The following is a 24,621-nucleotide window of genomic DNA, read 5'->3' as shown; positions in this document are numbered from 1 at the left end:
TGGCTGACTGAGGGATCAACAACACTGATGGGTCGGGTAAGGCTCAAACAGGCCAGTTGTACCACATACTTTGGACACTGCCTCCATCTGGCAACAGATGCTTTCTGCAGGTAGATGGACTGTTTGTAGCTCCATGCAATCTGCTAACATTCTGCCAATGGAGACCCATGTTCAGCCCATTAGACCCCATCTGTACTGGCTCACCATGCTGAGGTGGTGGAGGGGTGATTGTTTGAGATTACGGGTGGGAGTAGGTGAGGCGAGCCAGGCCAGCCGCGCTCCTAAGGCCACTGTTGGATCAATAAACGCAGCGATCAAAGTCGCAATTAACCCACCGCGCTAACACAAACAGCTGGGCTAGCAGAAACAAACAAAGCCTTCATGTCACCTAAAGCGTTTATTTTTGCAGATTTCCACCTCGGCCAGGGAGACCTCCAGAGCTTGTCAGCTTCTGTAAGCAGTGTTGGAAGAGAGGAATGCAGGGCCACATAGATGGCTGGCTGCCTGGCCCGTTGTGCAGTGCCAGGCCACGATCTTATTGCTTGTGGTGGCATGTGGGTGAGACACAGCCTATCTGGTGTCAAAAGGCATCATGCTTAAATGTTTTTCTCATGAAGATCAGGAAATAAATCTGCTCTCCGAGGTTTACAACCAAAACTCCTATCTCTGTCCATGTACCGCAAGATACATCTGTGTACTGGAATCTTCAGGTATACATGTTAATCATGTTAAAATGTTAAATGCAGTTTGTATTATAACACCCACTTTTTGACTATTGTTTTGGGGTTTTTTTTCTTGGTTTATAGCAAACAGAAAATGCAGGAAGATGTGAAGAAGGAAGGGGAGCAGAAGGTTAAGAGTGGGTGGGTGGGGTAGTGGGCTCTGTGCTCTGAGGACCTTCTGTTCATCTGACCGGCCACTTAGGAAACACAGTGTCCCGTCTGGTGCAGGCACAGGAAGATTACATTTGGAGAGGTATCAGGTTTTTAAAACAAAGGGATGTGTTTTCCGTTTGCTGCCGATCCTTCCACTGAGATTTTTCTGCTCCAGAGTTGCAAATGTTTTCATTGGGGATGCTGAGAGGGTGTTTCTAATTTCCTCTCCTCTATCTCTGGGTGATTTCCTGTGTGTCGTGGCTTTATTATTGTGTGTAGAAAAAAAAAGAGGGAAAAATGTGTCGGTACGTACGTGTTTAAATGTGCAAGTGTGTGTGCGTGCGGCCTTCACATGTTGTGGGTCTCTCTACAGAGGGGTGATCTTGACCTACAAAGTCTGTGCTCTGCTAAGGTCTGTACAGAGTTGGGGCATCCAACTTTCTCTTCCCTACAGTGATATGAAAACAATAAGCCTAAGAGCGGATTTGTACAGCGCCGCAGGACTGATATCACACGTATTTTATTGCCTGGGTCGAGTTAGGTGAGGGTGACAGTAATTGCTTGTAGTGCTTGCAAGTACTCTGTTGCATGACTGCTGTGCTGCATATGTGTGTCATATAATACAAACAGTAGAAAATATGGCACTTTCATTAATGGCACTTCAGGAAGATTCAGATAGCTAACCCATTCATACAATGGAGCAGTTCAGTTTTCTAACATCTTATCTACATTTTTAAATACTGAGGGTAAACAGTAGCAATGTATTTTTTCTATGTTTTGTCATGAGCGCTAAAATTTTGAATCCCTCTTTCGGACAAGGCCGATCTCTCGTTCCTATAATCTGTCAGTTCAAGATTGAAACGTATAGCTGTGTCTATGAATGATTATCGGTGAGTAATATACTGTCTGCTGCGCTTCTAAGTTGGTCTTAAGAGTAGACGGAGTAGACGGGCTGTCCTCCATCTAACTCACTGTTCTGTCATTTACTGGCGAGGCCCGGCAGATCCTAAGAGCCTCCTGTGGTTATATAGGCCATTTCCACATGGCCTCAGCCTTTTAAAGCTTGAGTGTGTTTGGCCCTCAGCTTCCTCTCTATTAGAACCTGCTCTGCTGGAACCAGATAAACCATCCTCACAAAGACTCAAGGGAGAAGTACGACACAAGACAGATCATGCACTCCCACTGCTGCTCAGAAGAGCATGAAGTCAGGGATGCTTTTCAGGGGTATTAAGACCAAAAGATTTGAAACAGGGTCGGCACATGTGGCTATATTCTGAACCCTATCTGATGGTGCGGAGAAGTGATCGGGAATAAAACTGAGCAGAGCTTGCTGCGTGCATGCCACACACAAACACACAGCCCATGAAGAAGACCCCATTTTTAGAACTCTGTGATCTGGTGCCAGATAGGGATGAGAGAAAAGAAACAAAGGGAAAAATGTATTTGGGCATCTTAAAATTTAATCAAAATAACCTCAAAATGGATATATTTCCCCTTTTTTTATGTTTCTAGCTTTTTGCCTTTTTTCTAGTAGTATTTACTCTTGACTGCATGTGGCCTCCCAGCCCAGAACCTACATTTAATTATGGTTGTGTATTGTAGATCAAAGTGTAAGCAGATCCTTGTTCATTTAGAGGGCTGAGAGGAAGGGCTCAGTACCTAAATCTGTGGATAAGCACTGGTCACCTAATAAATAACCAGGCTGTCACTCAAAAACTCAAACTCTCTGGGGCTTTTTTTACTGAATCCTGTTTGTTGGCATGCATACTGAGACTTGAACAACCTTTAACTGCTAGTTTCATGAATATCATTCAAGATGACACGTCAGCTAGCTTTGTTCCCTGTCAACCCACTCAGTCTCATTACTGAATGACTGAGAGAGAATTTTGTTGCATATCAGAGATGTGCTGCGACATGAGACAAATTCATCTGTGTGAGCACAAGTAACAAATGCAGTCTTTTTCTCTGTGTCAGATTCACAAAGCAGTGTCTGCGCTGGTGTACGTATGTAAAAAGAGGCAGTCTTATGCACTATTTTTTGTGGAGAATTTACCATCAGGGCAAACCTGCAAGGAGCAGCAGCCATTCTGGTGTACTGAACAGACACACAACTAGACAGAAATATCATCTTTTCATTGGCTCCCTATTGAGACCAGAGCTCAACTGATGACCGGGGCCATCCTGGCAACTTAAGAGTATAATCTTATCCCAGTAGAGCCCTTCACTCTTATAAGCAGGCTTGCTTGGAGTTTCTAGTTTCCAGAAGTAGAATGGGAGGCATTCGCTGTAGCTAACAGGCCCCTCTCCTCTCGAACCAGCTCCCAGTTTGGGTCATGTCCTGTTTGTGGTCTCTCTATGCTCTCATTTTCTCTATTATTTTCCCCTGACTGAGCCTGCTTGTGCCTGCAGTCTTTTCCTGTTCACTGCACCCCACCAAGTTTTTGCTTTAGAGGATTGCTTATAGGTTTGATTGTTGGGGGTTTTGCTTTAATATTGCAAGGTCTGAACCTTAAAAAAATCAAACACCTTGAGCTGACTGCTATTGTGAATTTTTTTCCCTCTTAAACCGCTTTTCATTATGAATCTTTTCTTTAAGTAACTGCTGACTGCAGATGGCAGGGGGAATGTGATCTATGATTGTGTACGTGTTCAGTTTTGCAAGAGAACATGCAAGCACACAGTGTATGTGTGTGTATGCTTCTGCAAATGTTTAAGTGTGTCATTTGAGCATGTTTTCACAGTAAAATCCCAGCACGTGCAGCCTCATAAGGAGTTGATTGGCTTCAGTCTCGTTTCTTGTTTAACTGAGATTTCCTGGTCGAAATTGAAAAGTGTTTTTTTCACTTTAAAAAAAAAAAGTTTATTAATGTGTTGCAAGTGATCCATGTGATCCGTGGCCCCTGAACACGCACACACAGATACTCAAATTGTCCGTCAGTGTTATTTTCCTGACTGAATCTGTTATTGGAGGTAGTAGGTAACTAAAGTATGGTCCCAGGTTGCTGAGCGTTAACTCCATTTGTTATGTTGAAAGATTTTGTTTCACTTTGACAGGACATGATGTCATTGGACAAAAGGAACGGATAATTATGCGTCTTTGATTTCTCTTTTCCCCGCTGAATCTTCTCTAATAACACAGATATTGTATGAAACCATCTGCCATTCTGAACTTTGGCCCAACTTGAATACGAATCTGAATTTTAATCCCTTTCAAACACCGTCAGCCCTATTTATCCATGTAATAATGAGAAATAAACATATAAACTACATGGCTGTTGAAGCATAGGTCATACACTTTATTATTTGTTGTGCCCGAGTCATTTCCAGGGGGCTATCTGTCTTGTTTTTGCTGCAGTTTTATTCCACATTACCCTTAAACCCAGTAGGGTAAAGTTGTGTAACAGATATTCCACACTGCAATTATGCCTCTGGCTTTCACATATTATTTGTGCCCATTTCTATTTTTAAATTCATTTCAGAATTTTCCTTTAGCTGCGTTTGGAAACACCGCCTTTCCACGGATCTACACTAACAGAAAATAAATTTCCACTATCCTATTTTGGATAAAAATATAATTTAGTTTGCTGAGCCTTGTGACTGGCTGGTGAGTAGTGAAAATGTGGCCCGCTGCCACCCAAGCATGTGACGGAACATAATGAGTTTTAGGTCAGCCTGGTATTCCTGTCAGTTTCCTCCTGTCACAGGACATTGTGCAAGTCTCTCTCTCACACACACAAACATACATGAACTTGGCCTGGCCCTCAGCTCGTGGGAGGGGGACATTGTCGCACAGACTAACTGCTTCCAGTGCTGTGTTTATTGGCCTGTTACAGAGCTGTTAAACACAATTGTGCGGAATACCAAACACGACCCTGCACAACCTCAACTGCACTTTTACACCTGAGGTTGAGACATAAAACACATACATACTCTCACTTTCCACTTTGACCTGTGATTACGGACAACATTTTTTGTGTGTCTGTTGCCATGTCAACCATAACCATGAACACCACGATTCTCCTCTCACATCTCAACGCAGATTTTCCACCTTGAATCGATGCATGCTCAGCAGTGAGAGGGACAAAAGGACAGAGGCATGGGAGGTTGGGGTGATGGAGGGATAGAGGGATGTAGAGTTGGTCAGAGGGAAGAGATGCTGTCAGTGGTTTTGGCAGTCATAAAAGCAATGATGCATATGGGACATTCTGACCTCAGACTATTTCTCTCTTGGATCTGTCAGCACTGCTCAGCAGTTCCAGTGCTCCCCTTTCTTGCCCTTTGTTGCCCCTGTCGTCTTTGTTTGGATACTGTATGTCTGTCTCCCTGTGTGTGTGTATGAGTCACAGCTCAAGCATTAGACCACAGATGGGGGGCTTTGGAAAGGTCTGCGAGGTGACCAGGGTGACCTGCTATTAACAGTAGCACAGAGAACTGGGTGGAGGATTGCCGTTCAGTTCTGAGTTCACGTTCCTAATAACGTGACACTGTCGTAACAGGATGGTGACAAGGACGGGCATTTACGATTCTTTTCCAATATGTTCGCTGACATTTTAAGCCCATTTCAGCAAAAATTGTTTGGCATCGAAGTTTCAAGTATTTTATATTATTAAAAAGAACAAATTTAGAGCAGCTTTAGCAGTTCTTGTTATATTTTGATCTTACTGCAGATGTTTGCCCAGTTTGTCTTGGATGCAGATTGAACACCTGACAACGCTGTGACCCAGAATAAGTGTGGATTATTAAAGATTATACTTGAACTCACAAGACATCTACCAACCAGTACAACTGTTTTCTTTTGGCATAATAATATTTGCTCTTTTGTGCTGTCATCCACTTTCGGGCAACTGGGATTCCTCAACAAGTCCTCACTGGTCACCAGAGCATCAAATGCTCTTTAGATCCAAACCTCCTCCACTCATGAAAAAAAGCTCTTTTGCTTTAATCACTGTCCCCCTATGGACTTGTGCTGTTGTGTACTGTTGCCATTGGTAATTACAACATGTTTGTTTCTCTGTGTTTGTGGCTTTTAATAACTGTCATCAAAAGGGAATGAAAGGAGAAAAGAGCCAACCAAAGATTAGTTTTGTATCGCCCAGATTTAGGATTGTTGTGCCATTTTCTTTTCCATTACATACTCTGCCCCTTGAAACATTTTGTGCCTTTATGTATAAACATCTAGAAAGTCAACTGTCTGACTCCCCTCTGTCGTCATCTGTGAGATATTATCTGTTTATTGTTAGTATATTTCTGTGTAATGTGGCAAGACTATGACTGCCCTACACCTGACATCATCGTTGTGTTCCCTCATAAGCACTTTAAAATCATGAGCAAACACCATTACAAGGTGTTGTGTTATTTGTTCACATTCACTGTAGCAGATAGGTGCCTGTGTTTTTCTACCCTGTAATAGTCACAACTACCTTTCTTAAATGAACAAAAATCAGCTGCTTAATCGTTTTTTATTACATAAAATTCCCACAATTCTATACTAAAGAGGTTGACACAGATGTGTCCTCTCAAAAACAAACAGACCAATTTCCATTGGTTTTTAATTTCACTGAACCTATAATGATTTATGTTAGTTCATAATAATTTTCTTTGATTATGTGTAAAACTCCTAGAATGTGATATATGGTGACAGATTCAGTCCAGCATCAGGCACAGCATGGTTCTTGCAGTTTTAAAATAGTAAATAAGTAAAATGTTTATATTGATAATTACTATGATATTGTACTATTGTGTACTTACTCAGAAATATGGTATACAAAATCCCTTTGAATTATGATTGAGCTTCGTTTTACATTAAATTAGCTCTGAGATCATCCAGCTGCTTAATCAAACCGTCACATGATGTGACAGTTCTGATACTGATCATTAATTAACTCAGTGATTTCATTTTTTCTATCACATGGTGATTAAAACAAACTCATTCTTTGGATTCTAGTTATTATAATAAACTTTGCTGTTATGCTTTTTTGTTGACATTACAGTATAGGTAACTGAAGCCATTGCTCTTATTGTTTCTGTTTCCTCATGTTCCTTATACCAACACACCCATCAGCCAGTACCGTTGTTCCGTCGATATTTGATGGTTGAGGACTTTGGCATATATCTGTTTATATATATATTCAAGATGTCCAGCAGGATAGCATTAGCCTCAGGCACCATCGTCAAAGTGCAGGCCCGAGTCATGGTGTTAAAGCCGGCACTTTCCGTATGTCAGCCTGCTTTACAGCTTAACCCTGCTTAGATCTCCAACAGCCCAGGCAGTGTCTGTGATTTTTTTTTTCTCTGCGTGCCAGCTCTTAAAAAGGCCAAAGCTTATGTGTCACTGTGCAAAAGTGTTCTCATTTCAAACCACCCTTTAAAGAATAATCAAAAGCGGAAGCAGAGTATGATGAAAGTGTAACCATATCTCTACTTCTCTCTCTTTCTCAGTGTCTCACTCTCCTCCTCTTGATCCTGCTTTCAAAGTCTTTTTCTCTGTCTTGCCTTCTCTCTCACTTCCCATGAAAACTTGGAGACGGTTTCCAGGCCCGTGCAGTTATAGCCAAAGATCATACAAGTGCATATGCAAATTTTGATGGCGTGTGTCTTAATGTGTGCGTAACGTGTTAAGATATGCCAAACATATCTTACAGTATAACTTGCTCATGAAACCAGAGTGCTCATAGAGTATTCACCTCTCTAATAAGTGAGACTAAAAATAACTAGAAGTACTCTCTCTGACAGAAGTGAACACACATCCACACACAAAAGTATCTGGCAACACCTGCTGTCTGCCCCCTGGACCCTGCACCCCTTTGCTTTTCATTAACTGGGTTAGTAAATCAGTGAAGTTGTGGTAAAATGGAAAAACACAAAGCAATATTGTGGCTCAAAGTGGTTGCTTGCGCTCTTGCCAGCTACTGCTTACTCATCTAAAGGCTTCTGATTTTTATTTGATTTGTTTATTTATTTATGTATTATTTGGGACATTGTGCAGCTGGGACTGATCTCCAGTGCTTTTTAAAAAGACTTCAGTATTTAACTAATGAAACCTCAAGGTTGTAAAAGGTGTTTTTTGTTTTTCTGTTTCAGAAAATCACAGTGGTTTTAAATGGATGCTCAGAAATGTGTATATGTAATGTAATGTAATGTATGTAATGTGCATTTTGTAAGATGGTTTAGCATGTGTGACCAAATGTAGGTTTTTTTATTTTTTAAACCAAGGAAAGTATTGTTCACCATGTTCAGGCTTTTCCAGCAACACCCGGAATGTTGCACATTTTTTTTTTCTTCTATTCTTTCCATCACAGTTCAAGTTTTGTAATACTGGCAAAAAAACTGAACTTTTGAGCACTTGGATGGCATAAGACAGGTGCTTGTTTACTGATCAAGTGAGGCTGAATTGGCTAACATGATTAATGTTTCCCTATTTTTTCTGCCTTTTTTCAAGTTGGAGCTGCAGCCCTGCTGTGTGTTCCTCCCCAATGACAGCCTCCCTTCTCCGAGCACCATCATCTGTGGCGACATTCCCGGAACTGTGCGTAGCTGGTACCACAACCAGACCTCCATGCCTGGGACTCTGGTAGTTTGCCTGCCTCAGATTACTATCCTCAGTGCTGGGCATAAGTACATGGAACCACTACAGGAGCTCCCCTTTGTGGTCTCAAAGCCCATCTTGGAAGAAGGTAGGTTTTCATACCACATCTAATGAAATCTAAACTTTCATTAGAATTATTGAAATACTCTGGGACATACACCCCAGATACACAGTGAGAATAACCTGATGTCAAAAAGAGTGATTTCAAAGCTGAAATGAGAAGCACTGGTGGTGATAGATGCATAAGCTAAAATTGGAAATCTTGGAAATTTAATCCCAGTTAGTGAGAAAAAAATGTGACTTAATCACTTAAATAACTCATTTAATTTTTATTAATAATTAAAATGTATGATTTCACAATAGTAATAGGCTATATAATGTCAATTCATCATCATTATAGTCTTTTCAACACTGAGCAAACCTTTGACCCACTGCTACTCATTTACCATGACAAAAGACAAACAAACTTAAGTAGCGCGACTTTGAGAGATAGATCGTGCACATGTGGTGTGCACACCTGGTGGAGTTGACACAAGCAACACTTAGATGGTTGAGCAATGTTTTCTCTTCAGGAGGAGAAAAAAGGGGGGCACACTTCTTTTCTCCAAACTTTTTAATGACATCAGCATTGGGCATGCAGATGTAAAAAACAGAGGAGAAAGAAAAACGACAGCAAAAACAGTGACATCAGCTGCCTTGTCAATGTTGCAGTGAAAATTAACAACCCATGCTTTTAGTAATTCATTCCTACTCTTTGAAATGGTCTTCATCCCTCATATTCAATGCTCGGGATCAAAGCAGCCTGCCAAGGGCATATTGGTAAAAGTGCTCTTCGTGGCCCTGTGATATTGAACCTGTTCCTCATCCCTGTAAGATGGTACTTCCAGGGTCAGTAAGTTAATTGGTTCAAGCACTCCCAGTGCTGCATGCTGTTTCAGACTCACGGATTTAATATAAGCCCTCAATTTACACTGTGTTTGTGGATCTCGCATCTGCTTAATGGATGTGGTGTAATCAATTATAGATGAAATAACTATTCAGTATTCCTTTTTCTCAGGTTTTCCATTTCACAATAGTAAAAGGCTATGTAATATCCAAGTTTTTTTTCATGTGCAGTAAAAATGTTTTTACTCAAGCCCACACCAGTCTGTTTTGTGGATCCCATATATGGTGGACAATTTAAATAAGTGGGTTCCTAAAGGTATCTTAGAATCAGACTCTGTCAAGATCTGGCAAAGCTGCCCTCGCTGGATTTTAACAAAAAGGAAGAAAAATGAGAAGGAGAAGGCCCCCACGTTCCAGGTACCTCAGAACTCGGGAATGACATCACTCCTGAGTAAGCGTGTTCCAAGAAAAGCGAGGAAAAACAGGATTTGTTTTGGTTCTTAGCAAGGTAGAGCTATTCATGCATCACTAGCTATACAATATAATACTTGATTATGGGTACTTAAAAAAAGCACTGCAGCACATTCATAGATAGAGCCTGATCAGTGCTCTGAGTCACAAATACAGTTTACAGTTTTACCTCTATTTACTTTCACTGCCGCCATCTTGGATGTTAACTCGGGATGTGTGTGGGTGCTCCAACTTTCTGAGTGCAAAATCCAAGTTGAGGGGTTCCGGATTCAAGTTCTGACTGAGAATTTGGAAACACCATTCGTTATACCATCGAGTAAACTGAAAATAATAAAATAATACAAGCTCCTCATTTTTGTTATATATATTCATGCTGTTACCAATCCACAGCAGTTTCCACCATCAGGCAAAGTCTTTGTGTGGAGTTTGCAATATCCCCTGTTTGCGTGGGTTCCTGATGACCTCATGGTGAAATGGTTAACACATTGTCACTTTGGAATGGTTGTTGTCCCTGTGGTTCCTGCGACAGACAGCTGGACCTGTCCATAAATGCCCTATTTTAGCTGGGATAGGCTGACCCTGATCGAATGGATGGATGGATGGATGCATATTCAGCAAAAAATCCACACATTCTGCCAGTTTAATGATAACAGGTGATGACCTCATGGTGAAATGGTTTACACATTTATTTGGCAAAGTTGCTGGTTCAATTCCAGCTGGAGCCATAAATCCTTTTTAGGGTTGTGTCAGGAGACAGCAAAAGTAGCTGCCAAATCATTCCTGTAAGAAGCCCTCAAGACCAGGGAACAGCAAAAAGTAGCTGCTTCTTCCTGTAAGAAGTCCAAGCTAGACCTTAGCTCATAGCTTATGATTCATACTAGTTTTAAACTACACAAATATTGAAAATAGACGTGGTTAGACTAAAGAGACATTAGCAAATTTATTTTCAGCGAATAAATCTAAGTGACAGATTCTCTCAAAAAGGGAACACAACACAATCCTTATTACCTCTAGAGACCAAAATACACCAAATTCTGTGCTATGGTGTGACGCGTGTATATTGGAAAAAACTGTTGCCTTTCATATGTCATAAACAGTATGGCAGATTTGTAGAAAGATTGTATATTCATGTCTTATGGAGACCAATATGTACAAATCAGAAACACCTATGTTAAATGGGATAACAGAGAATCACATATTTTTCCAGAGACCATAGTGAGTGTGATAATCAGTCATTCTACTTCTTGACCTTTTTCAAGAACTTTCTGAAATTCCTGGCTTGTGCTCTTTGCTCTCACATCACATAATGTCTGTCATCCTTGCATCTCTTTGCCATTTGCAATATACGTACTTGTTTTCATATATCGTTTGCTTTTTCTTTATGTCTAACTCCAGGTGATGCCTTCCCATGGACAATCAGCCTGAGTCAGTTCAGCATATACACATTGCTGGGGCAGCAGCAAAGCCTGAGCCTGTTGGAGCCGATGGGCTGCACTTCCACACTAGCTGTCACATCCCATAAGCTGCAGAGCTCTGCTGAAGGAAGGCACTCCTTTGTAGTGTGCCTCCATGTTGATCTACAGCCCATCCACGTCAAGTGCTCCAACCCTCAGGTCAGTCAGACAGTCTTCGCATTCACAAAGTAGTCATTAGAATTACATGTATATTTATACAAATCATCCCCTTGTAAACTTTCCTGAAATATGAACGCATGAACCCTGGCAAGAAGATCCTGCCTCCGCATGATTTTCTGATATAGATTGAGTCCAGTAAACAAACTGCCTCATCTTCTGAACTCGTATAATTTTCATGAAAATGGAAGTGTAAACATGAGAGTGTTGCCTTGTTTGTTTTGGTAAAACATTTTGAGGTCTCAGTCAAGAAGAGTAAGGGATTGCAGTACTCATCATCATTGTTTTACAGCATGTTATTATGTTTTAGTGAGACTGTGATGAATACGGACGGACTGGAAACGGAACATGTTTGTCTCCCAGTTAGGTCCCTGTGTTGTTTTTCATTTCTCTCGTAGAATCACATCTACATGTACCATTACACATGTTTTGTTTTTTCACAATTGAATTAGCTGTATTGAATTAAGTTCCTCTGTAAACACTTAATTGGGTCAACCTTTTGAGCGGTCACACTGTTAAATGTCTTCGACCACAGTGATGAGCCATGGTGATATTGAGGGGAATTGGTACCAGAAACGAATTAAAGGCCTTAATCTGCTTGCGGTGAAAAGTTTCCCAGAGATGAGAAGAACTTTACTGAGGGAAAGTTTCTTTTCTTGCTTCTCTGTTCTCCCCGTCAAGTATGCTGCTGGTGTCTGGCAAAGCCGGGGAGGCTTATTGTGATTATATGATGAGTCATTATTAGTTTTTGGATGCCATTATATATAAGAAAAAGTAATTCCTTTGCTCTGTCGTCCCATCTGTTCACCTCCCTCTTTTCCTTCTCTCTTCTGTGTAAAATTTCTGACTTGAGGGGGGTAATAAGCTAATGCAGTTTCAAGTCTCACTGCAGCTTTTTAAGAACTGCTGCCAGAGCAACCCCACCCTCGCCAGAACAAAAGAGACCTCACACTACTTGATCGTCTTTCTAATTAGCGTTGCCATCTGGGGAAATATATATATGGGGTTGTCAGAATGCTGCACAGTTACTGTACAATAAGTACAATGATTGTTGGATTTTGGGGGTAAAATTACATCTGCAGTTTCAAAACAAATAAATTATCACAGCGCTGATTTTGAGATATTAATACATTTAAAGTAAACAAATAGAAGCAAAAAATTTGGCCACTTAAATTTCTCCACGGCTACTCGACTGCATGTTTGTCACATTAAGTCAGATTTTCCATTTCCATTACATGATGGATTACTTCATAGCACTAACAAAAGTATTTTTAGACAGTGTGGTGAAACAGTCGAGCCTTCAAGTAAACACCGTGGTGCGTTTTCACAGGTAGCAACTAGTATCGTAGTCGTATTTTTATCTGTGACTGTGACAGTACACGTGAAGATGCAAATTTCCTAATGGATTTTGGATTGTGCAGATATATAGATTCAACTATGTCCCAAAAGTGTGAGCAATGAGAAACCAATACAGTCCATATGACACTTGTATGCCTTTCAGTCTGGACAGGAGGAGTTAAACGTCTCCATATTACTTCAACAAACTGACTGACTGGCTGTCTGAAAGTTGGGGTTACTAGTTGTGCTTTTACATTATCAGGACCACCTTGAAACGAGCGTACACACAGCAACTGTTTGCTTTAACCTTTGGCACATAACTGTACAGCATTTCAATGAACAGATATGCACACACATACACACACCTGTTCCCATGTACACAAGAGTTACCACACATACTCAACAATGTCATTTTTGTGAAGTTTCTCTATAAACTGCTCCTAGATAAAAGGATACAAACACTCGCCATCTGCATGCTGTCCTGTCCCTCTCCATCTGTGTGTTTTTATGAATGACTGTTGGAAGCCTCTGTTCAGTCTCCAGTTTGTACTACTGCACCCTAACAGGCCTCCTGATCTGCAGATGACAGGCCTTTGGAGAATCCAGGCCTCCAAATGTTCCCCAACTCATGAAATGTAGCATCTGTGTTATAAGCTCATGTAAGCGTGTGTGCATGCATGTTTTTCGTGGCCCAACCTACCCACTATCCTGATAGCAGTAGCTGAGCTAAACTGTCTGACCCTGCTAAGCAGAAATATCAGCAGCAGCAAGTTGATATAGGACAGGGTAAATAACAGAGGGATGGTAGAAGATGAAGAATGAAGATCAATGATGAAAGGGTGGATGGAAAGGAGTTCAAGCTCTGCTTAAGTTTCATCATAAAATTAAGGACAAGTCTTTATCCCAGATGCTAATACAGAGGTCACATAACAACCCTGTCATTCATTTTCATGTTGATCTCACTGTGCACACATTTTCCCTTTTTTTTTCCTTTGCTCAGCAGTCTTCAGTCTTTTCTTCCACATCTGCTACTGAGTGCAGTAGGCCTTGTTGTGCTTGATTGGAGTTCCAGGCCCCAACTCTCAGAGAAGGGAGCACGGTGCCGTACCTCCCCTGCCGGCAGTGCAGTTTGGTTGGGTATGGCAAACAGCTGTTGGCCCTGTCCCTGGACAGCGGCTGAATCGGCGTAGCAGCTCTTCCTGGACATGTTTGAAATGGCGCAGCTGTAATGTATTGTGGTGCTTCTAATTTGATTTATGATTATTTGTGGAAGACCTCCCTGCAATGTGTGCGCTAACAGGAGAGCATGTGTGCGAGCGAGACTCTGAGAGTAAAAATGTGCTCGGAGTCTATTTTGTATGTGTGCTCATGTGCCTGTGCACCTTTAAGTTTAAGGGACCCTCAGTGGTGGGGGCTGCGGGCTTAGCTGGCTGCAGAAGCGAAGCATTTGAAATCCAGAAATTAGCTCACTGTGAAAGCGTGTTGCTTTTCTCCCTTCTTTCCTCCTAAAAAGCACCGAGTGAATGCATGAATAACCGAAAGCATCACATCACATTCCCCTGCTTTCGTCTCATGTTTTCCACTCTTTTTTTTTTTTTGGCTTTGTTGTTGTTTAAAGCTAAGGCTCTTTTCAATGCGAACACATGATAAATAGCTGAGAACACTTGACGCAGAGCCTTCAGTTTTTCCTAATCGTGGTGAGTTTTTAGCAGGAAATTGATGACAGAATTTAACTTTCCTCTGAGGGTGTTTCTTTGGAAGTTTTGTTGTTATGGATAACAAATTGCACAGTGAAGCACGTGTGTAAGCATGCTGCGCCTCACAAAAGTGTGACCCATCGAACAGAAACACCAACGCATAGGTTTTACATCATTTTCGTGAAACGAGGCCTCTCTGAGTGACAAGTACAGAAGTATGTTAAGTCGGAGAGTGAAAGAATGAGAATGATAGAAGTCCATTTCTGGCTAATATTTCCTCTTTCTCCCTTTCCTTCTCTCTCAGCTTTTACTAGGTTTAGTGTCACATAACAACAAAGCTGCCAAGCCAAATCATGGTAATGGCCTCAGAAGTCAGAACTACATGAGAACTCCCCAGTGCAGCTGTTTGAGTCAGACCTTGGCAAAAAAAATATACATTTGAATTTGGTTTTGACTACTTGTGGTGTGTTAGGGTTATCTTTTAAGGCACTCAGTTGGCACAGTATACTTTTCAGAGTATAGAAGCTAATTGGAAAAACTGAATGATACCTCTACATTAATATGTGTTCTCAGTTTCCGAACAAGTGCTGTTACACAAGGAGATGACGCAACATAGTGATAAACAGGCCTCACTTCCCATTCAAAATCAGTGTTTTTTCCCCCCCAAACAGAGAAACCAAAAATTGTTTCGCTGGTAGACTGTCTTTATAATTTTGTTCAACCATAATTACAAAATACAAATCTAATCTGGGGACTAATGTTCTCTCTTTGTGTCTGCTTGGTTCACCCTCCAGGTTCAGTTGTTGTATGAGCTCTTCCTCAGCTGGAGCTCAACGTGGGCTCGTCTCCAGAGGCATGGCATTTTGCGTCAGACGTCCAACATCCCAGATCCGCCTGCCGGTGCCGCTCCATCCTCCCCTGTACGCAGCAGCGCTGGTACCGCCCTGCCTGACACCAGCACCTGCAGTCCTTCTGCAGACTTTGGCTCCCCCACTGAGGTTGGAGTTTCTCACAGTTACACTTTTTATTATGTCAATTCAGAGTTTATATGAGTTATGGGAATCATCTGCTCATCTACACTGTTTTTGTTTTTTTCATCCAGACAAACCTCTTTTCATAATCGGGGGGAAAAAACACATGAAATGGCCCATTATTTCATTCACTCATTCATTCAGTTGAATGTTTGTCCATACACAGCACTGGCTTAGTCACTTATGAACTTTGCCTTTGTCAGAATCACTGTTCCAGCTTTAATGTTGTTTTACTTTATTAATATGAGCCCTAAAGACAGCCTGCCAGCACCCATCTTTTCTCAGCTAGCTGCTGTGAGTCATGCAGTAACAAATGCTATTTAAGCCATTGTTGTATACATAATTCTGGTGCTGATTTACAATTTTAAGTGCAAATATTGTTATTTTATTGTTATGAGTAGCTGAGTCAGTCTTAACACATGTGATTTGTCAAAAAAAAAAATGTTTTGTTTCTGGAAAAATTTTAGAGGTGGAAAAATATAAATCACTGCTTGTGTTTCTTACATGATTTTTTCTTACTCAGTGAGGTTTTATACTCCAGGCTAGGCAGAGAGTGCTGTTTGATTCGTTTAAGGTCAGCCTTGATTGAGGATAAACTTGCCTCTTAACTGGGGGAAAATAGTTACCTGTAGTTACATTCTTTTACTCAGATTAAAAATCAAACCCAGACATAAGTTTGAAATGTAGCAGTGCATATGCATGTGCAATAAGGAAGACTATTAAAGTCATATTTTCTTAGGGAGTAGCCTCAAATATTATTTTTTTCCCTTTTGTCCCTCGATGGTTGTGGCGGTTATCCCAGCTTTAGTTAATGCGGCAGGAGTTATTCCTGCTGTCTAATACTGTTGCAGCAGCAATCAGTGCTGGGGATCCATGGCCTTGGGGCCACCAGGACACTGGATATTATGTCTGTGTGTGTTTTTGTGAAGCATAAATATAGCATTTATAAAAATGATAGTGAGTGCTGGTCAGTGTTGGCATAGTGGAAACTAGTCTAGGATATAATAGTGTTCGACCAGCAGCTCCCTGTCACCACTGTGGGGCCCCAGGGATCGCAATACAACCACCATACTGGCCTAAGAGGCAATAGCGTGTACATGCTTATGAAAAAAAAGTGTTTCATATGTCAGTGTGCATCTGCGTCCACATTTGTTTCCTTGCTATCGACATGTGGGTGTTCTTGCGTCATTTGTGGAACTTGGAGAAGTGGCAGCAGTTCAGTAGAACTGTGAAGAACCTGGTATAGTGCCTCTATAGCCAGGCCACGGTGGCCTCTGACAGCCCACTTGTCACTGTTTACCTAAGTACAAACACTGGTAGAAGTGTTTAGTCCTCTGGGAGGCCGGGTGATTGAGCAAGAATGTAGGAGCTGTTTTGATAAGTCTCAGCAGTAGTGGCGGCAGTCTCCCCCCAACCCCCCACCCTTTCTTTCTCTAGCTACATTCACATTACACCCACAAAAACCTCTGCCCTACTGTCCTCCCAGATATTTTCTTCCCCCTTTGTGTAAAAATATAAAACATTCTATTCATACTTCTGTATTTTGTAAACAAGTGTTCTACTAGTATTTATTCATTTACACAGGATAGTATTTATTAAACAGACGTTCCCCTTTCAGACGTTTTATTGTTTCGCCACGCTCTTCTGTTCATCGTACCTTTTAGCTCTCTTTCTTCTGATGATGATTTCAACCTATTGAGATTTTTTTTTACAACTTTTGTCACCAACTTGTGTGGCTCGCCTGACCACCAGTAGTTTACCCGCACTATTAAGAGCGATGATTCTCTAATAATGACTCACTACGTTAAAGCAACAGTGTTAAATTTTCCAAGTGGGTAACTTCTGCTAAGTTTTGCTGGAGTGGTTTGTTAGATAGTAAATAGTTCCTAATGAAACTGGTCACAACGAGGTTTAAAAGTTTAACCAATTAATGATTTCTGGAAACACTGCCACTGTGTTTTAAGCATTATTTGGTACTTTGAGGCGAAGAGAAAGCAGACATTTCTACCGTTAGCAGTCAAAGATCCAGGTTCTCTTCTTTTGCTTTCTCCATGTCTGTAATTACTTGTCACCCTATTCTGTCTTTCCTCCATGTACCCCCATTTAAGCATTCTGCTCTCCCTCTTCTTATTTTTACTGCTTCTCTATCTAAAGTGGTATCATGCAGCACTCTTATTTCTTTCTGTACTATTTTCAGTCTGAAAGTTTCCTTTTCCTCTCCTCCAAATTATCCTTCCACCTGTGCTTGAGCCATTCTCTTTTTAATTCTTTTTTTTCATAATCATCCTTTTCCTTCTTCCTTTGACACTTCCCAGCCTGCTGTTGTCTTCCAATGTTTGGGTCTCTCTGATGAGCAAAGACAAACTCTGCAGAGAAAATAAACCCGGATCCTCAGCCCGTTTATAGCACAGAGGCCCAGGAATTAAACTGTATACTTTACAACTTGGCTTGCGGAGGTGTGGGAAAATACTTCTCTCTTAGAAAGTGTGTGATTGTTTGGGGCCCTGATCTGGCAGTTCAGGGCCGTAGCAGAGCCCACCTCCACCAAAACCACACCAAGACCTGACTTTGATAAGACACTAAAAGAAGTTCAACTTTTACCTTAGCTTTTTTGGTTTGTCTGTTTTTTTTAATATCATTTTTATTTTTTAATTCCCCTTTTTCACCCTTAAAAATAAATAAATTTTTAATATGTGTTGTATAGTCTAACTTATTTCCCCCCTTGTTTAAAAATTACAGTACCTGTACTAAATTTTTCTATGTTTTATAATATATAGACAGTACTTTTTTTCATGGAATTCAACATGGTAGAAAAGAATGACATTGAAATGCTCATAATTACTTGTTACTTGTGACTGTTGCGATTTACACGAGAAAAAGCTTTCTAAAGATGACAGCAGTAGTTCTGGCCTGGAAGCTTTTAGCAGTCGAGTGTCCAATGCTCCAACACAACCACGCTGGAGTACATGGTGGTTGGTTCCCACAGCGCCAGCAACTGGCTCCTGTTTCCACACATGATGTTACAGAGACTAATCCTACCAAATGGTTAGAACTGTAAACTAAACAATCCTAACCACACACACACAGACACACACACACACAGACACACACACACACACACACACATATAGAGAGAGACATATTTTGACTTCATCTCAACAATAATTAGTCCCCAAATGGCAGTTGACACCAGAATATCTCTCATTGAGACTGACTGAACACCATTACTGCTAGTCTCATATTACTCACTGCCAATCAGCGATATTACACACTCACAAAGACGGACGCACATTCACATATGTGCACACATTTGCGGAACTTGACAGATTAGTTTGATGAAGACACTTAATGACACTTTTAGAGTCATTATTTAAGTAAATTAAACACAAAGAGATTTAGTGTAGTTAGCACTGTGGCATTTATGTAGTAATGATGGTATTTAAGTTCCCTATTTTCAATGGGTTTCATTGTTTATTTAGTTACATATGTGTATTTATAGCTATTTTATCAAAGGTAGGAATTAAATCCTCATCTCCTTAGATAAGTTCACGCCTGTGTTTTGTTGCTTTCCTTTTCTTACAGTGTGAACTAGTGTGTGAAGCACATGCTTCTCATCAGTTACAAGTGGTCCCCATACACTGTGACGTTGCATCTATTTTTGAATTGGCATAATCCTTAATTTATTTATATTATTGTCATCCGTTCTTATCATGCTCTGCTGTCAACCAGCCTTAACTGTGTGATTAAATTAAATTTGCAAATTAGTGTTGGGCCCTCATCCCTCCCCCCAGCTGTGGAAAGAGGACATAGTTTCCTCATCTGGATCCTCTTTACAACACTGTAATCAGCATAGCAGCTGTGGGGTTTCTAATTGAGATGGTTGATAACCTCCTCACCAAACAGAGCCACGGTTGATAACCATGACACATTCTGTCATTACCACACTGCGATGGGAGAAGCTGCGGAAAAAATGAAACTCCTAATTGCAATATTGTTTGTTTGTAGGCTTTTCACTTTCCAAGCAAGCCGCACAGATACTGTACACGTTTGGAAAACATATTTACCAGGAAGAGACTGAGAAATAAAAATGTCCCCAGTGCTGTCATCTTCATTGCATTGCCAAATCCCCAGTAATGAGTTGAGAGCTCACAGAAGGCATCCTGCTCCACCGCATCCTGCTTGCTTTTCAGCTTCATTCCCCCCCCACCAACATTCCCGCCCCCACCTCCGGTCTTCACTTCCCATTCTCTCCCAGGCTGCAAGACGTGTGTGTCCTGGCGCACTTGAGTGAAAGGAGGCCATGTGGGTCCTGGTGGCTTACTTTGGGGTTAACACCGGTGACAGCTTTGCACAATGCACCCCCGACCCACCCCCCGACATACACACGTTTCTCTGTTCTGCGTGGGGTTCTGCTCACCAGACACTGATGTCATCTATGCACTAAAAGGCTCAATATTTGGTGGTTGCTTTGTTATGGCTACATGCACAGCGACAACACTTTCAAACATACACATTCACCAAACACATGGACAAACACATGCACTCAAGCAGACACTCCTCGATGATGATAGGAAAGAAGCACAGGAATTTTAAGTTGAATGTTCCTTGTGTTTTTTATTATTATTATTTGGTTTTGTTTAGTTGAAATATCTTTTAGCAAATTATGTAGTATATTGGCTGAAATGTGCTTTGTAATTGGCTAATTGACATTTTAAGTGACAGGCATTTCTCTCCTTATCTGTACTAGAATTATTGGACAAATATCGGAATTCAGTATTAATGTGTGAATTACATTATGGTCCTCAAGCTTGTGATGGCGCAAGTTTGTTGGCTGGTTATCATTTTACTCTATCCAACAAAAAGGTTCTGCTTTGGCTCTCTAGGGCGACTCGGTGACTGCAGGAGATGATGGCCCATTTGCAGACACGGTGACACTGGAGCAGAAAACTAGCAGCATTGGTGGAACCAGTGGGAAAGTCAGCCTTTGGATGCAGTGGATGTTACCCAAGGTCACAGTTAAACTGTTTGCTCCTGATCCCACTGCCAAAAAGACAGGTAACTGACCTTAACATCATAGTTATCACTGTTTCTCTGCTGAATATTGCAAACTTTAGGTGTTAAGTTAATGACTTTCTGCTCTAAACATATGATATGTGTTATATGTCTGTCTGTGTGTGTGGTAAATAGCTGAAAAAGAAGCAGGGGAGCATTAGCAGTAACAGCACCACATCCAACTACACAAAAACATGTTTAGTAACTGTTATTAAAAATGTCTGTGAAGGTTCTCAGTCATCCAGCTCATCGTAGTCCAAGGAGCTTGGAAAGAAAAAGCGTCTGGACTTTTTTAAGTTTCTTGAAGATGTTTCACCTCTCATCCAAGAAGCTTCTTCAATACCAAATTAACAACGTAGTGTATGCTGTACAGTGCAGCGAGGAATGCTCAGACCTCTACACTGGAGAGACCAAACAGCCACTTCATAAACGCACAACATAGAAGACCCACCTCGACAAGACTCGGCTGTTCATCTGCATCTAAAGGACAAAGGACATCCTCTTTTTAAGATGCCAATGTTCACATTTTGGACAGATGGTTTGAAAGAGGAGTGAAAGAAGCCATCTATGTCCACTGTAGACGACCATCTTTGAACAGAGGCGGTGGCTTACTACACCAACTGTCTAATCCAGTTTTGAGATCCCTTCCCAGATGCCTTATTGCCCACTCACATCTTGGGCCATTTGACCTCAGAAAGTCACATGATAGGGTGGGGCTAGGTCACCTGAAACCTTGGCTGTTTGTGACCCACGCCCGTTTTTACACCTTGGCTTGTGTGATTAGGCAGTGGATCAATAGGGGGTCCACGACCCTCTCAGGGACTCTCCGCCATTTGCTCTTAGAACTGAAGAGGCTTCTCTGATGAGAGGTGAAACGCCTTCAAGAAACTTAAACTACCCTAACTCCAGATGCTTTTTTTTTCAATCTCATTAAAATGTTATCGAAATTATACAATAAAACAAGCGTAAAAGAGGGGGAAGGTTTTTTTATGAAAATGTGTCAGTTTGCAATGTATGAGAGCAAAACAGTATTCAAAGGTTTTATATATTAACACTTAAAAGGATCAGTGCCCGCCTGCTTTCTCAGTCATATGTTAAGGGAAAGGCAGCTGGCGAGGAGGGGGATGAAGGGGAAAGATAAATAAATAAATGGGTGATGAATCCCAAGCGAACTGCTTCTTTGTCCCTTTAAATTTACTGGGGCGATGAAAGGCTAGATTCACCTTTAATTGGTGGCTGTAATATTTAGCATCTGCCAACCAGATCACCCAGCTTAAGGTCTTTAATAGTGGAAATGGAATGTTTTTGAGGACCTCACAGAGATGGTTTGATTTAAAGACATCCTAAATAGGCATTACTTTGGATTTGGGCTTAATATGTGCCATCTGAGTTGCAAAATGATCTTACCAGTGGATTTTCTGTGTGCAGCACATTAAGTATTTAATTGAAAGCAACAATTGTGCGCATGCAGTTTTTTTTAGACGCTTGTTATCACAAATACATTCTTGGAGATAAGTAAACCACATGTAAGACTGCGAAAAACTGTTATGATGTAATGTTTTTCAGCTGCAAAGGAAATCACATTCTTGTCTTTCCAGAGAAATGGAAAAATAGCCGTTCCAGACGTATTGGTTTTCCGGTATAATATTATGCTTTTATGTGTTGGAAGTTTAGAGGTAGAAATTGAAGCATGAGTGTTTAGAGGCTTTTGCTGAAGGCACAAATCAGTGGTACACTTTCTGCCTTTCAAGATGAGCCATTCTAAGATGAAGAGACTAAGGGTTTCCAGTACTCTCACAGGGTGGGTTTAGAAAACTCATACATCAATATCAGCACTGTGTTGGAGACTATGACTTTTTGAGTATCAAACAACTTGGGAGAGGTTTTTTTTTCCACACGGTATCCACAATAAAGCTGACAAGCCTTGTGTTTCAATATTAATAAGCTATTAGGAACATCTACATTTCTCAGAATTACCACAAGGCAACAGTACAACAGCAACCATAGTTTCAGATGTACAATGTCCAATTTCCCAAGCTAGTCTGTGATTGTGGGACTTTCTCAGTGGAAACAATGAGAGCGACTCAACAGTTAAGCTCACAAGCTCCGTTCAGTACAAAGCTAATCAGTCCTTCTATGAACCTTTCTCACTTTGCCTGCAGTGGGTGAATTTTGTTTGCACACAAGGTGCTCAGAGGTACACACATGCAACCTTAGGAATACACACTAAAGAGTCCACATGCTTTTCAATATTGTGTAAATACACATTCACCCTCTCTTTCCTCATTAAGACAGATTGAGGGTTCTGGGGCCAGTTGGATATCGTATTAAACTGAGAAGATGCTTTGCCTTCTGAAATACAAACAGAGCACTGAAACAGCCAGGCATACCAATACAAATACTGCATGCGTTTGCACATTTTTTTGGATGTGTGTGTGTGTGTGTGTGTGTGTGTGTGTGTGTGTGTGTGTGTGTGTGTGTGTGTGTGTGTGTGTGTGTGTGTGTGTGTGTGTGTGTGTGTGTGTGTGTGTGTGTGTGTGTGTGTGTGTGTGTGTGTGTGTGTGTGTGTGTGTGTGTGTGTGTGGCTTCAGTCTTAATCAGCAACACTGGTCTAGCTTCAAAAACACACTGAGCATCCACTGTGCAGGAACTGACCACAGCAGCCGGATTATGGCCAAAGGCAAGACCTGGATAGGCTAATGAAATTCACTCGCACAGATTAAACTTCCTCTCATGCAGTCCAAGTTCAGCTGTAATGTCTGTTTGTGAAGTGCTGGGGTGGCCACAGAATATTGCAAACTAAGGGTTGATACAAATTTGAGCTTCTTAGTAAATGTATGTCTTTCCACTGTGGTTTATCTTAATTATTATATTATATTCTCTTCTGTTTTTGTCTTTCTGCCAGAGATCTGCATCATCAGTGAACTAGAAGACCTGAGTGCCTCTGTGGATGTCCAAGATGTTTATACAAAGATCAAATGTAAAGTTGGCAGCTTCAACATCGACCACTACATATGCAGGTACAAGGGGATCTACAGAGCAAATTAAAGGAAAAGCATGAACCCCTGGCACCTTACAGCAAGGATATCTGATGTTCTGTTCTGTTGTTGACATCTTACTAAAGAGCTTTGTTGATTTTTCCTTGGATAGGTCTGTATAGGTTTTTTTTCCCCCACAAATTTTTAGCCTGCAAGCTAAAGTAATTTATGTAGACTCAACTGCAGTAAAACCTGGGATCCCACATTTATCAACCAGGACACCATGCAGCCCCCTTACGCTTGTGCTTTTGCAATCCCACACACACTTTTACCACCAGTACTGCCACTTTGGTCTGTTCCCACTTCTGCTCATATAATTTTCTGGATTATCGCCTCAACGTCCTTGTCTTTCCAGACAGCTGTTGTGGTGTTGACCACAGACTAACAGACAGATGGACCGACTGACTAGATAGACGCACTGAATGGATTCTCCGCCGGCCCAACTCTGACTCACAGAGCGGTAGTTCAGTCAGTCCGTCAGTCATTTTCTTTCTGTCTGCGGTGTCTGAATTGATTCACAGAAACATTAACACGTTGTTAGGGGAGGAAAACCACTGGGCGACGTTCCACTGCATCTTTATGGTAATCTCTCCCCATGTCAAGTTACAGTCACAATGGGCTAATTTAGCTCTGGGTTCTGAAATGATGAAAGAAAATACTGCAGCATAGAGGAGCTTGAAATGGAAGTACAGATTTTTTCCCATGCCCCACATACATGTGTCTCCCATTAATTGGAGAGGGACTTTATTTTCAGTGTCTAAATCCTTATTTTTCTCTCTCCGTGCTACGATCTCATACCTCGGCGATAAACTCAGCAGTTCCAAGGGCGTGTTGTGTACGTGCCTGAAGTCTTGTTCTGTTGGGAAGAAACCGCTTAGCAGGAGGCAATTCCCCCTGTCTCTGTCTGAGGAGATAATGAAACAGCGATCTAACACTGCTGCATGTTGCATCCAGCGGGCAGACTATTTTTGTGTGTATTTTGCAGTGTATGTTCATAAGTGTCGGTGTAGATACACCC

The 24,621-nt window shown here is 41.3% G+C and overlaps 1 protein-coding gene across 3 annotated transcripts in view; it reads left to right on the top strand.

The window, feature by feature from the left end:
• The window catches only part of LOC116315277 (vacuolar protein sorting-associated protein 13B), a 298,439-nt gene that overhangs the window by 139,370 nt on the left and 134,448 nt on the right, over nt 1–24,621 (top strand). For all 3 annotated transcript variants that reach the window (XM_039619055.1, XM_039619054.1, XM_031733531.2), the window contains 5 exons: nt 8,314–8,548; nt 11,212–11,429; nt 15,277–15,480; nt 20,397–20,568; nt 23,471–23,585. In XM_039619055.1, coding sequence (XP_039474989.1) covers nt 8,314–8,548; nt 11,212–11,429; nt 15,277–15,480; nt 20,397–20,568; nt 23,471–23,585 — 944 coding nt within the window. The remainder of the gene's footprint in view (nt 1–8,313; nt 8,549–11,211; nt 11,430–15,276; nt 15,481–20,396; nt 20,569–23,470; nt 23,586–24,621) is intronic.

The sequence above is a fragment of the Oreochromis aureus genome, linkage group 11 (assembly GCF_013358895.1).
Source record: "Oreochromis aureus strain Israel breed Guangdong linkage group 11, ZZ_aureus, whole genome shotgun sequence".
In the NCBI taxonomy this organism is placed as follows: Eukaryota; Metazoa; Chordata; class Actinopteri; order Cichliformes; family Cichlidae; genus Oreochromis; species Oreochromis aureus.
Note: the sequence above shows the minus strand (reverse complement) of the source record. Positions and strands in the feature narration are given on the sequence as shown.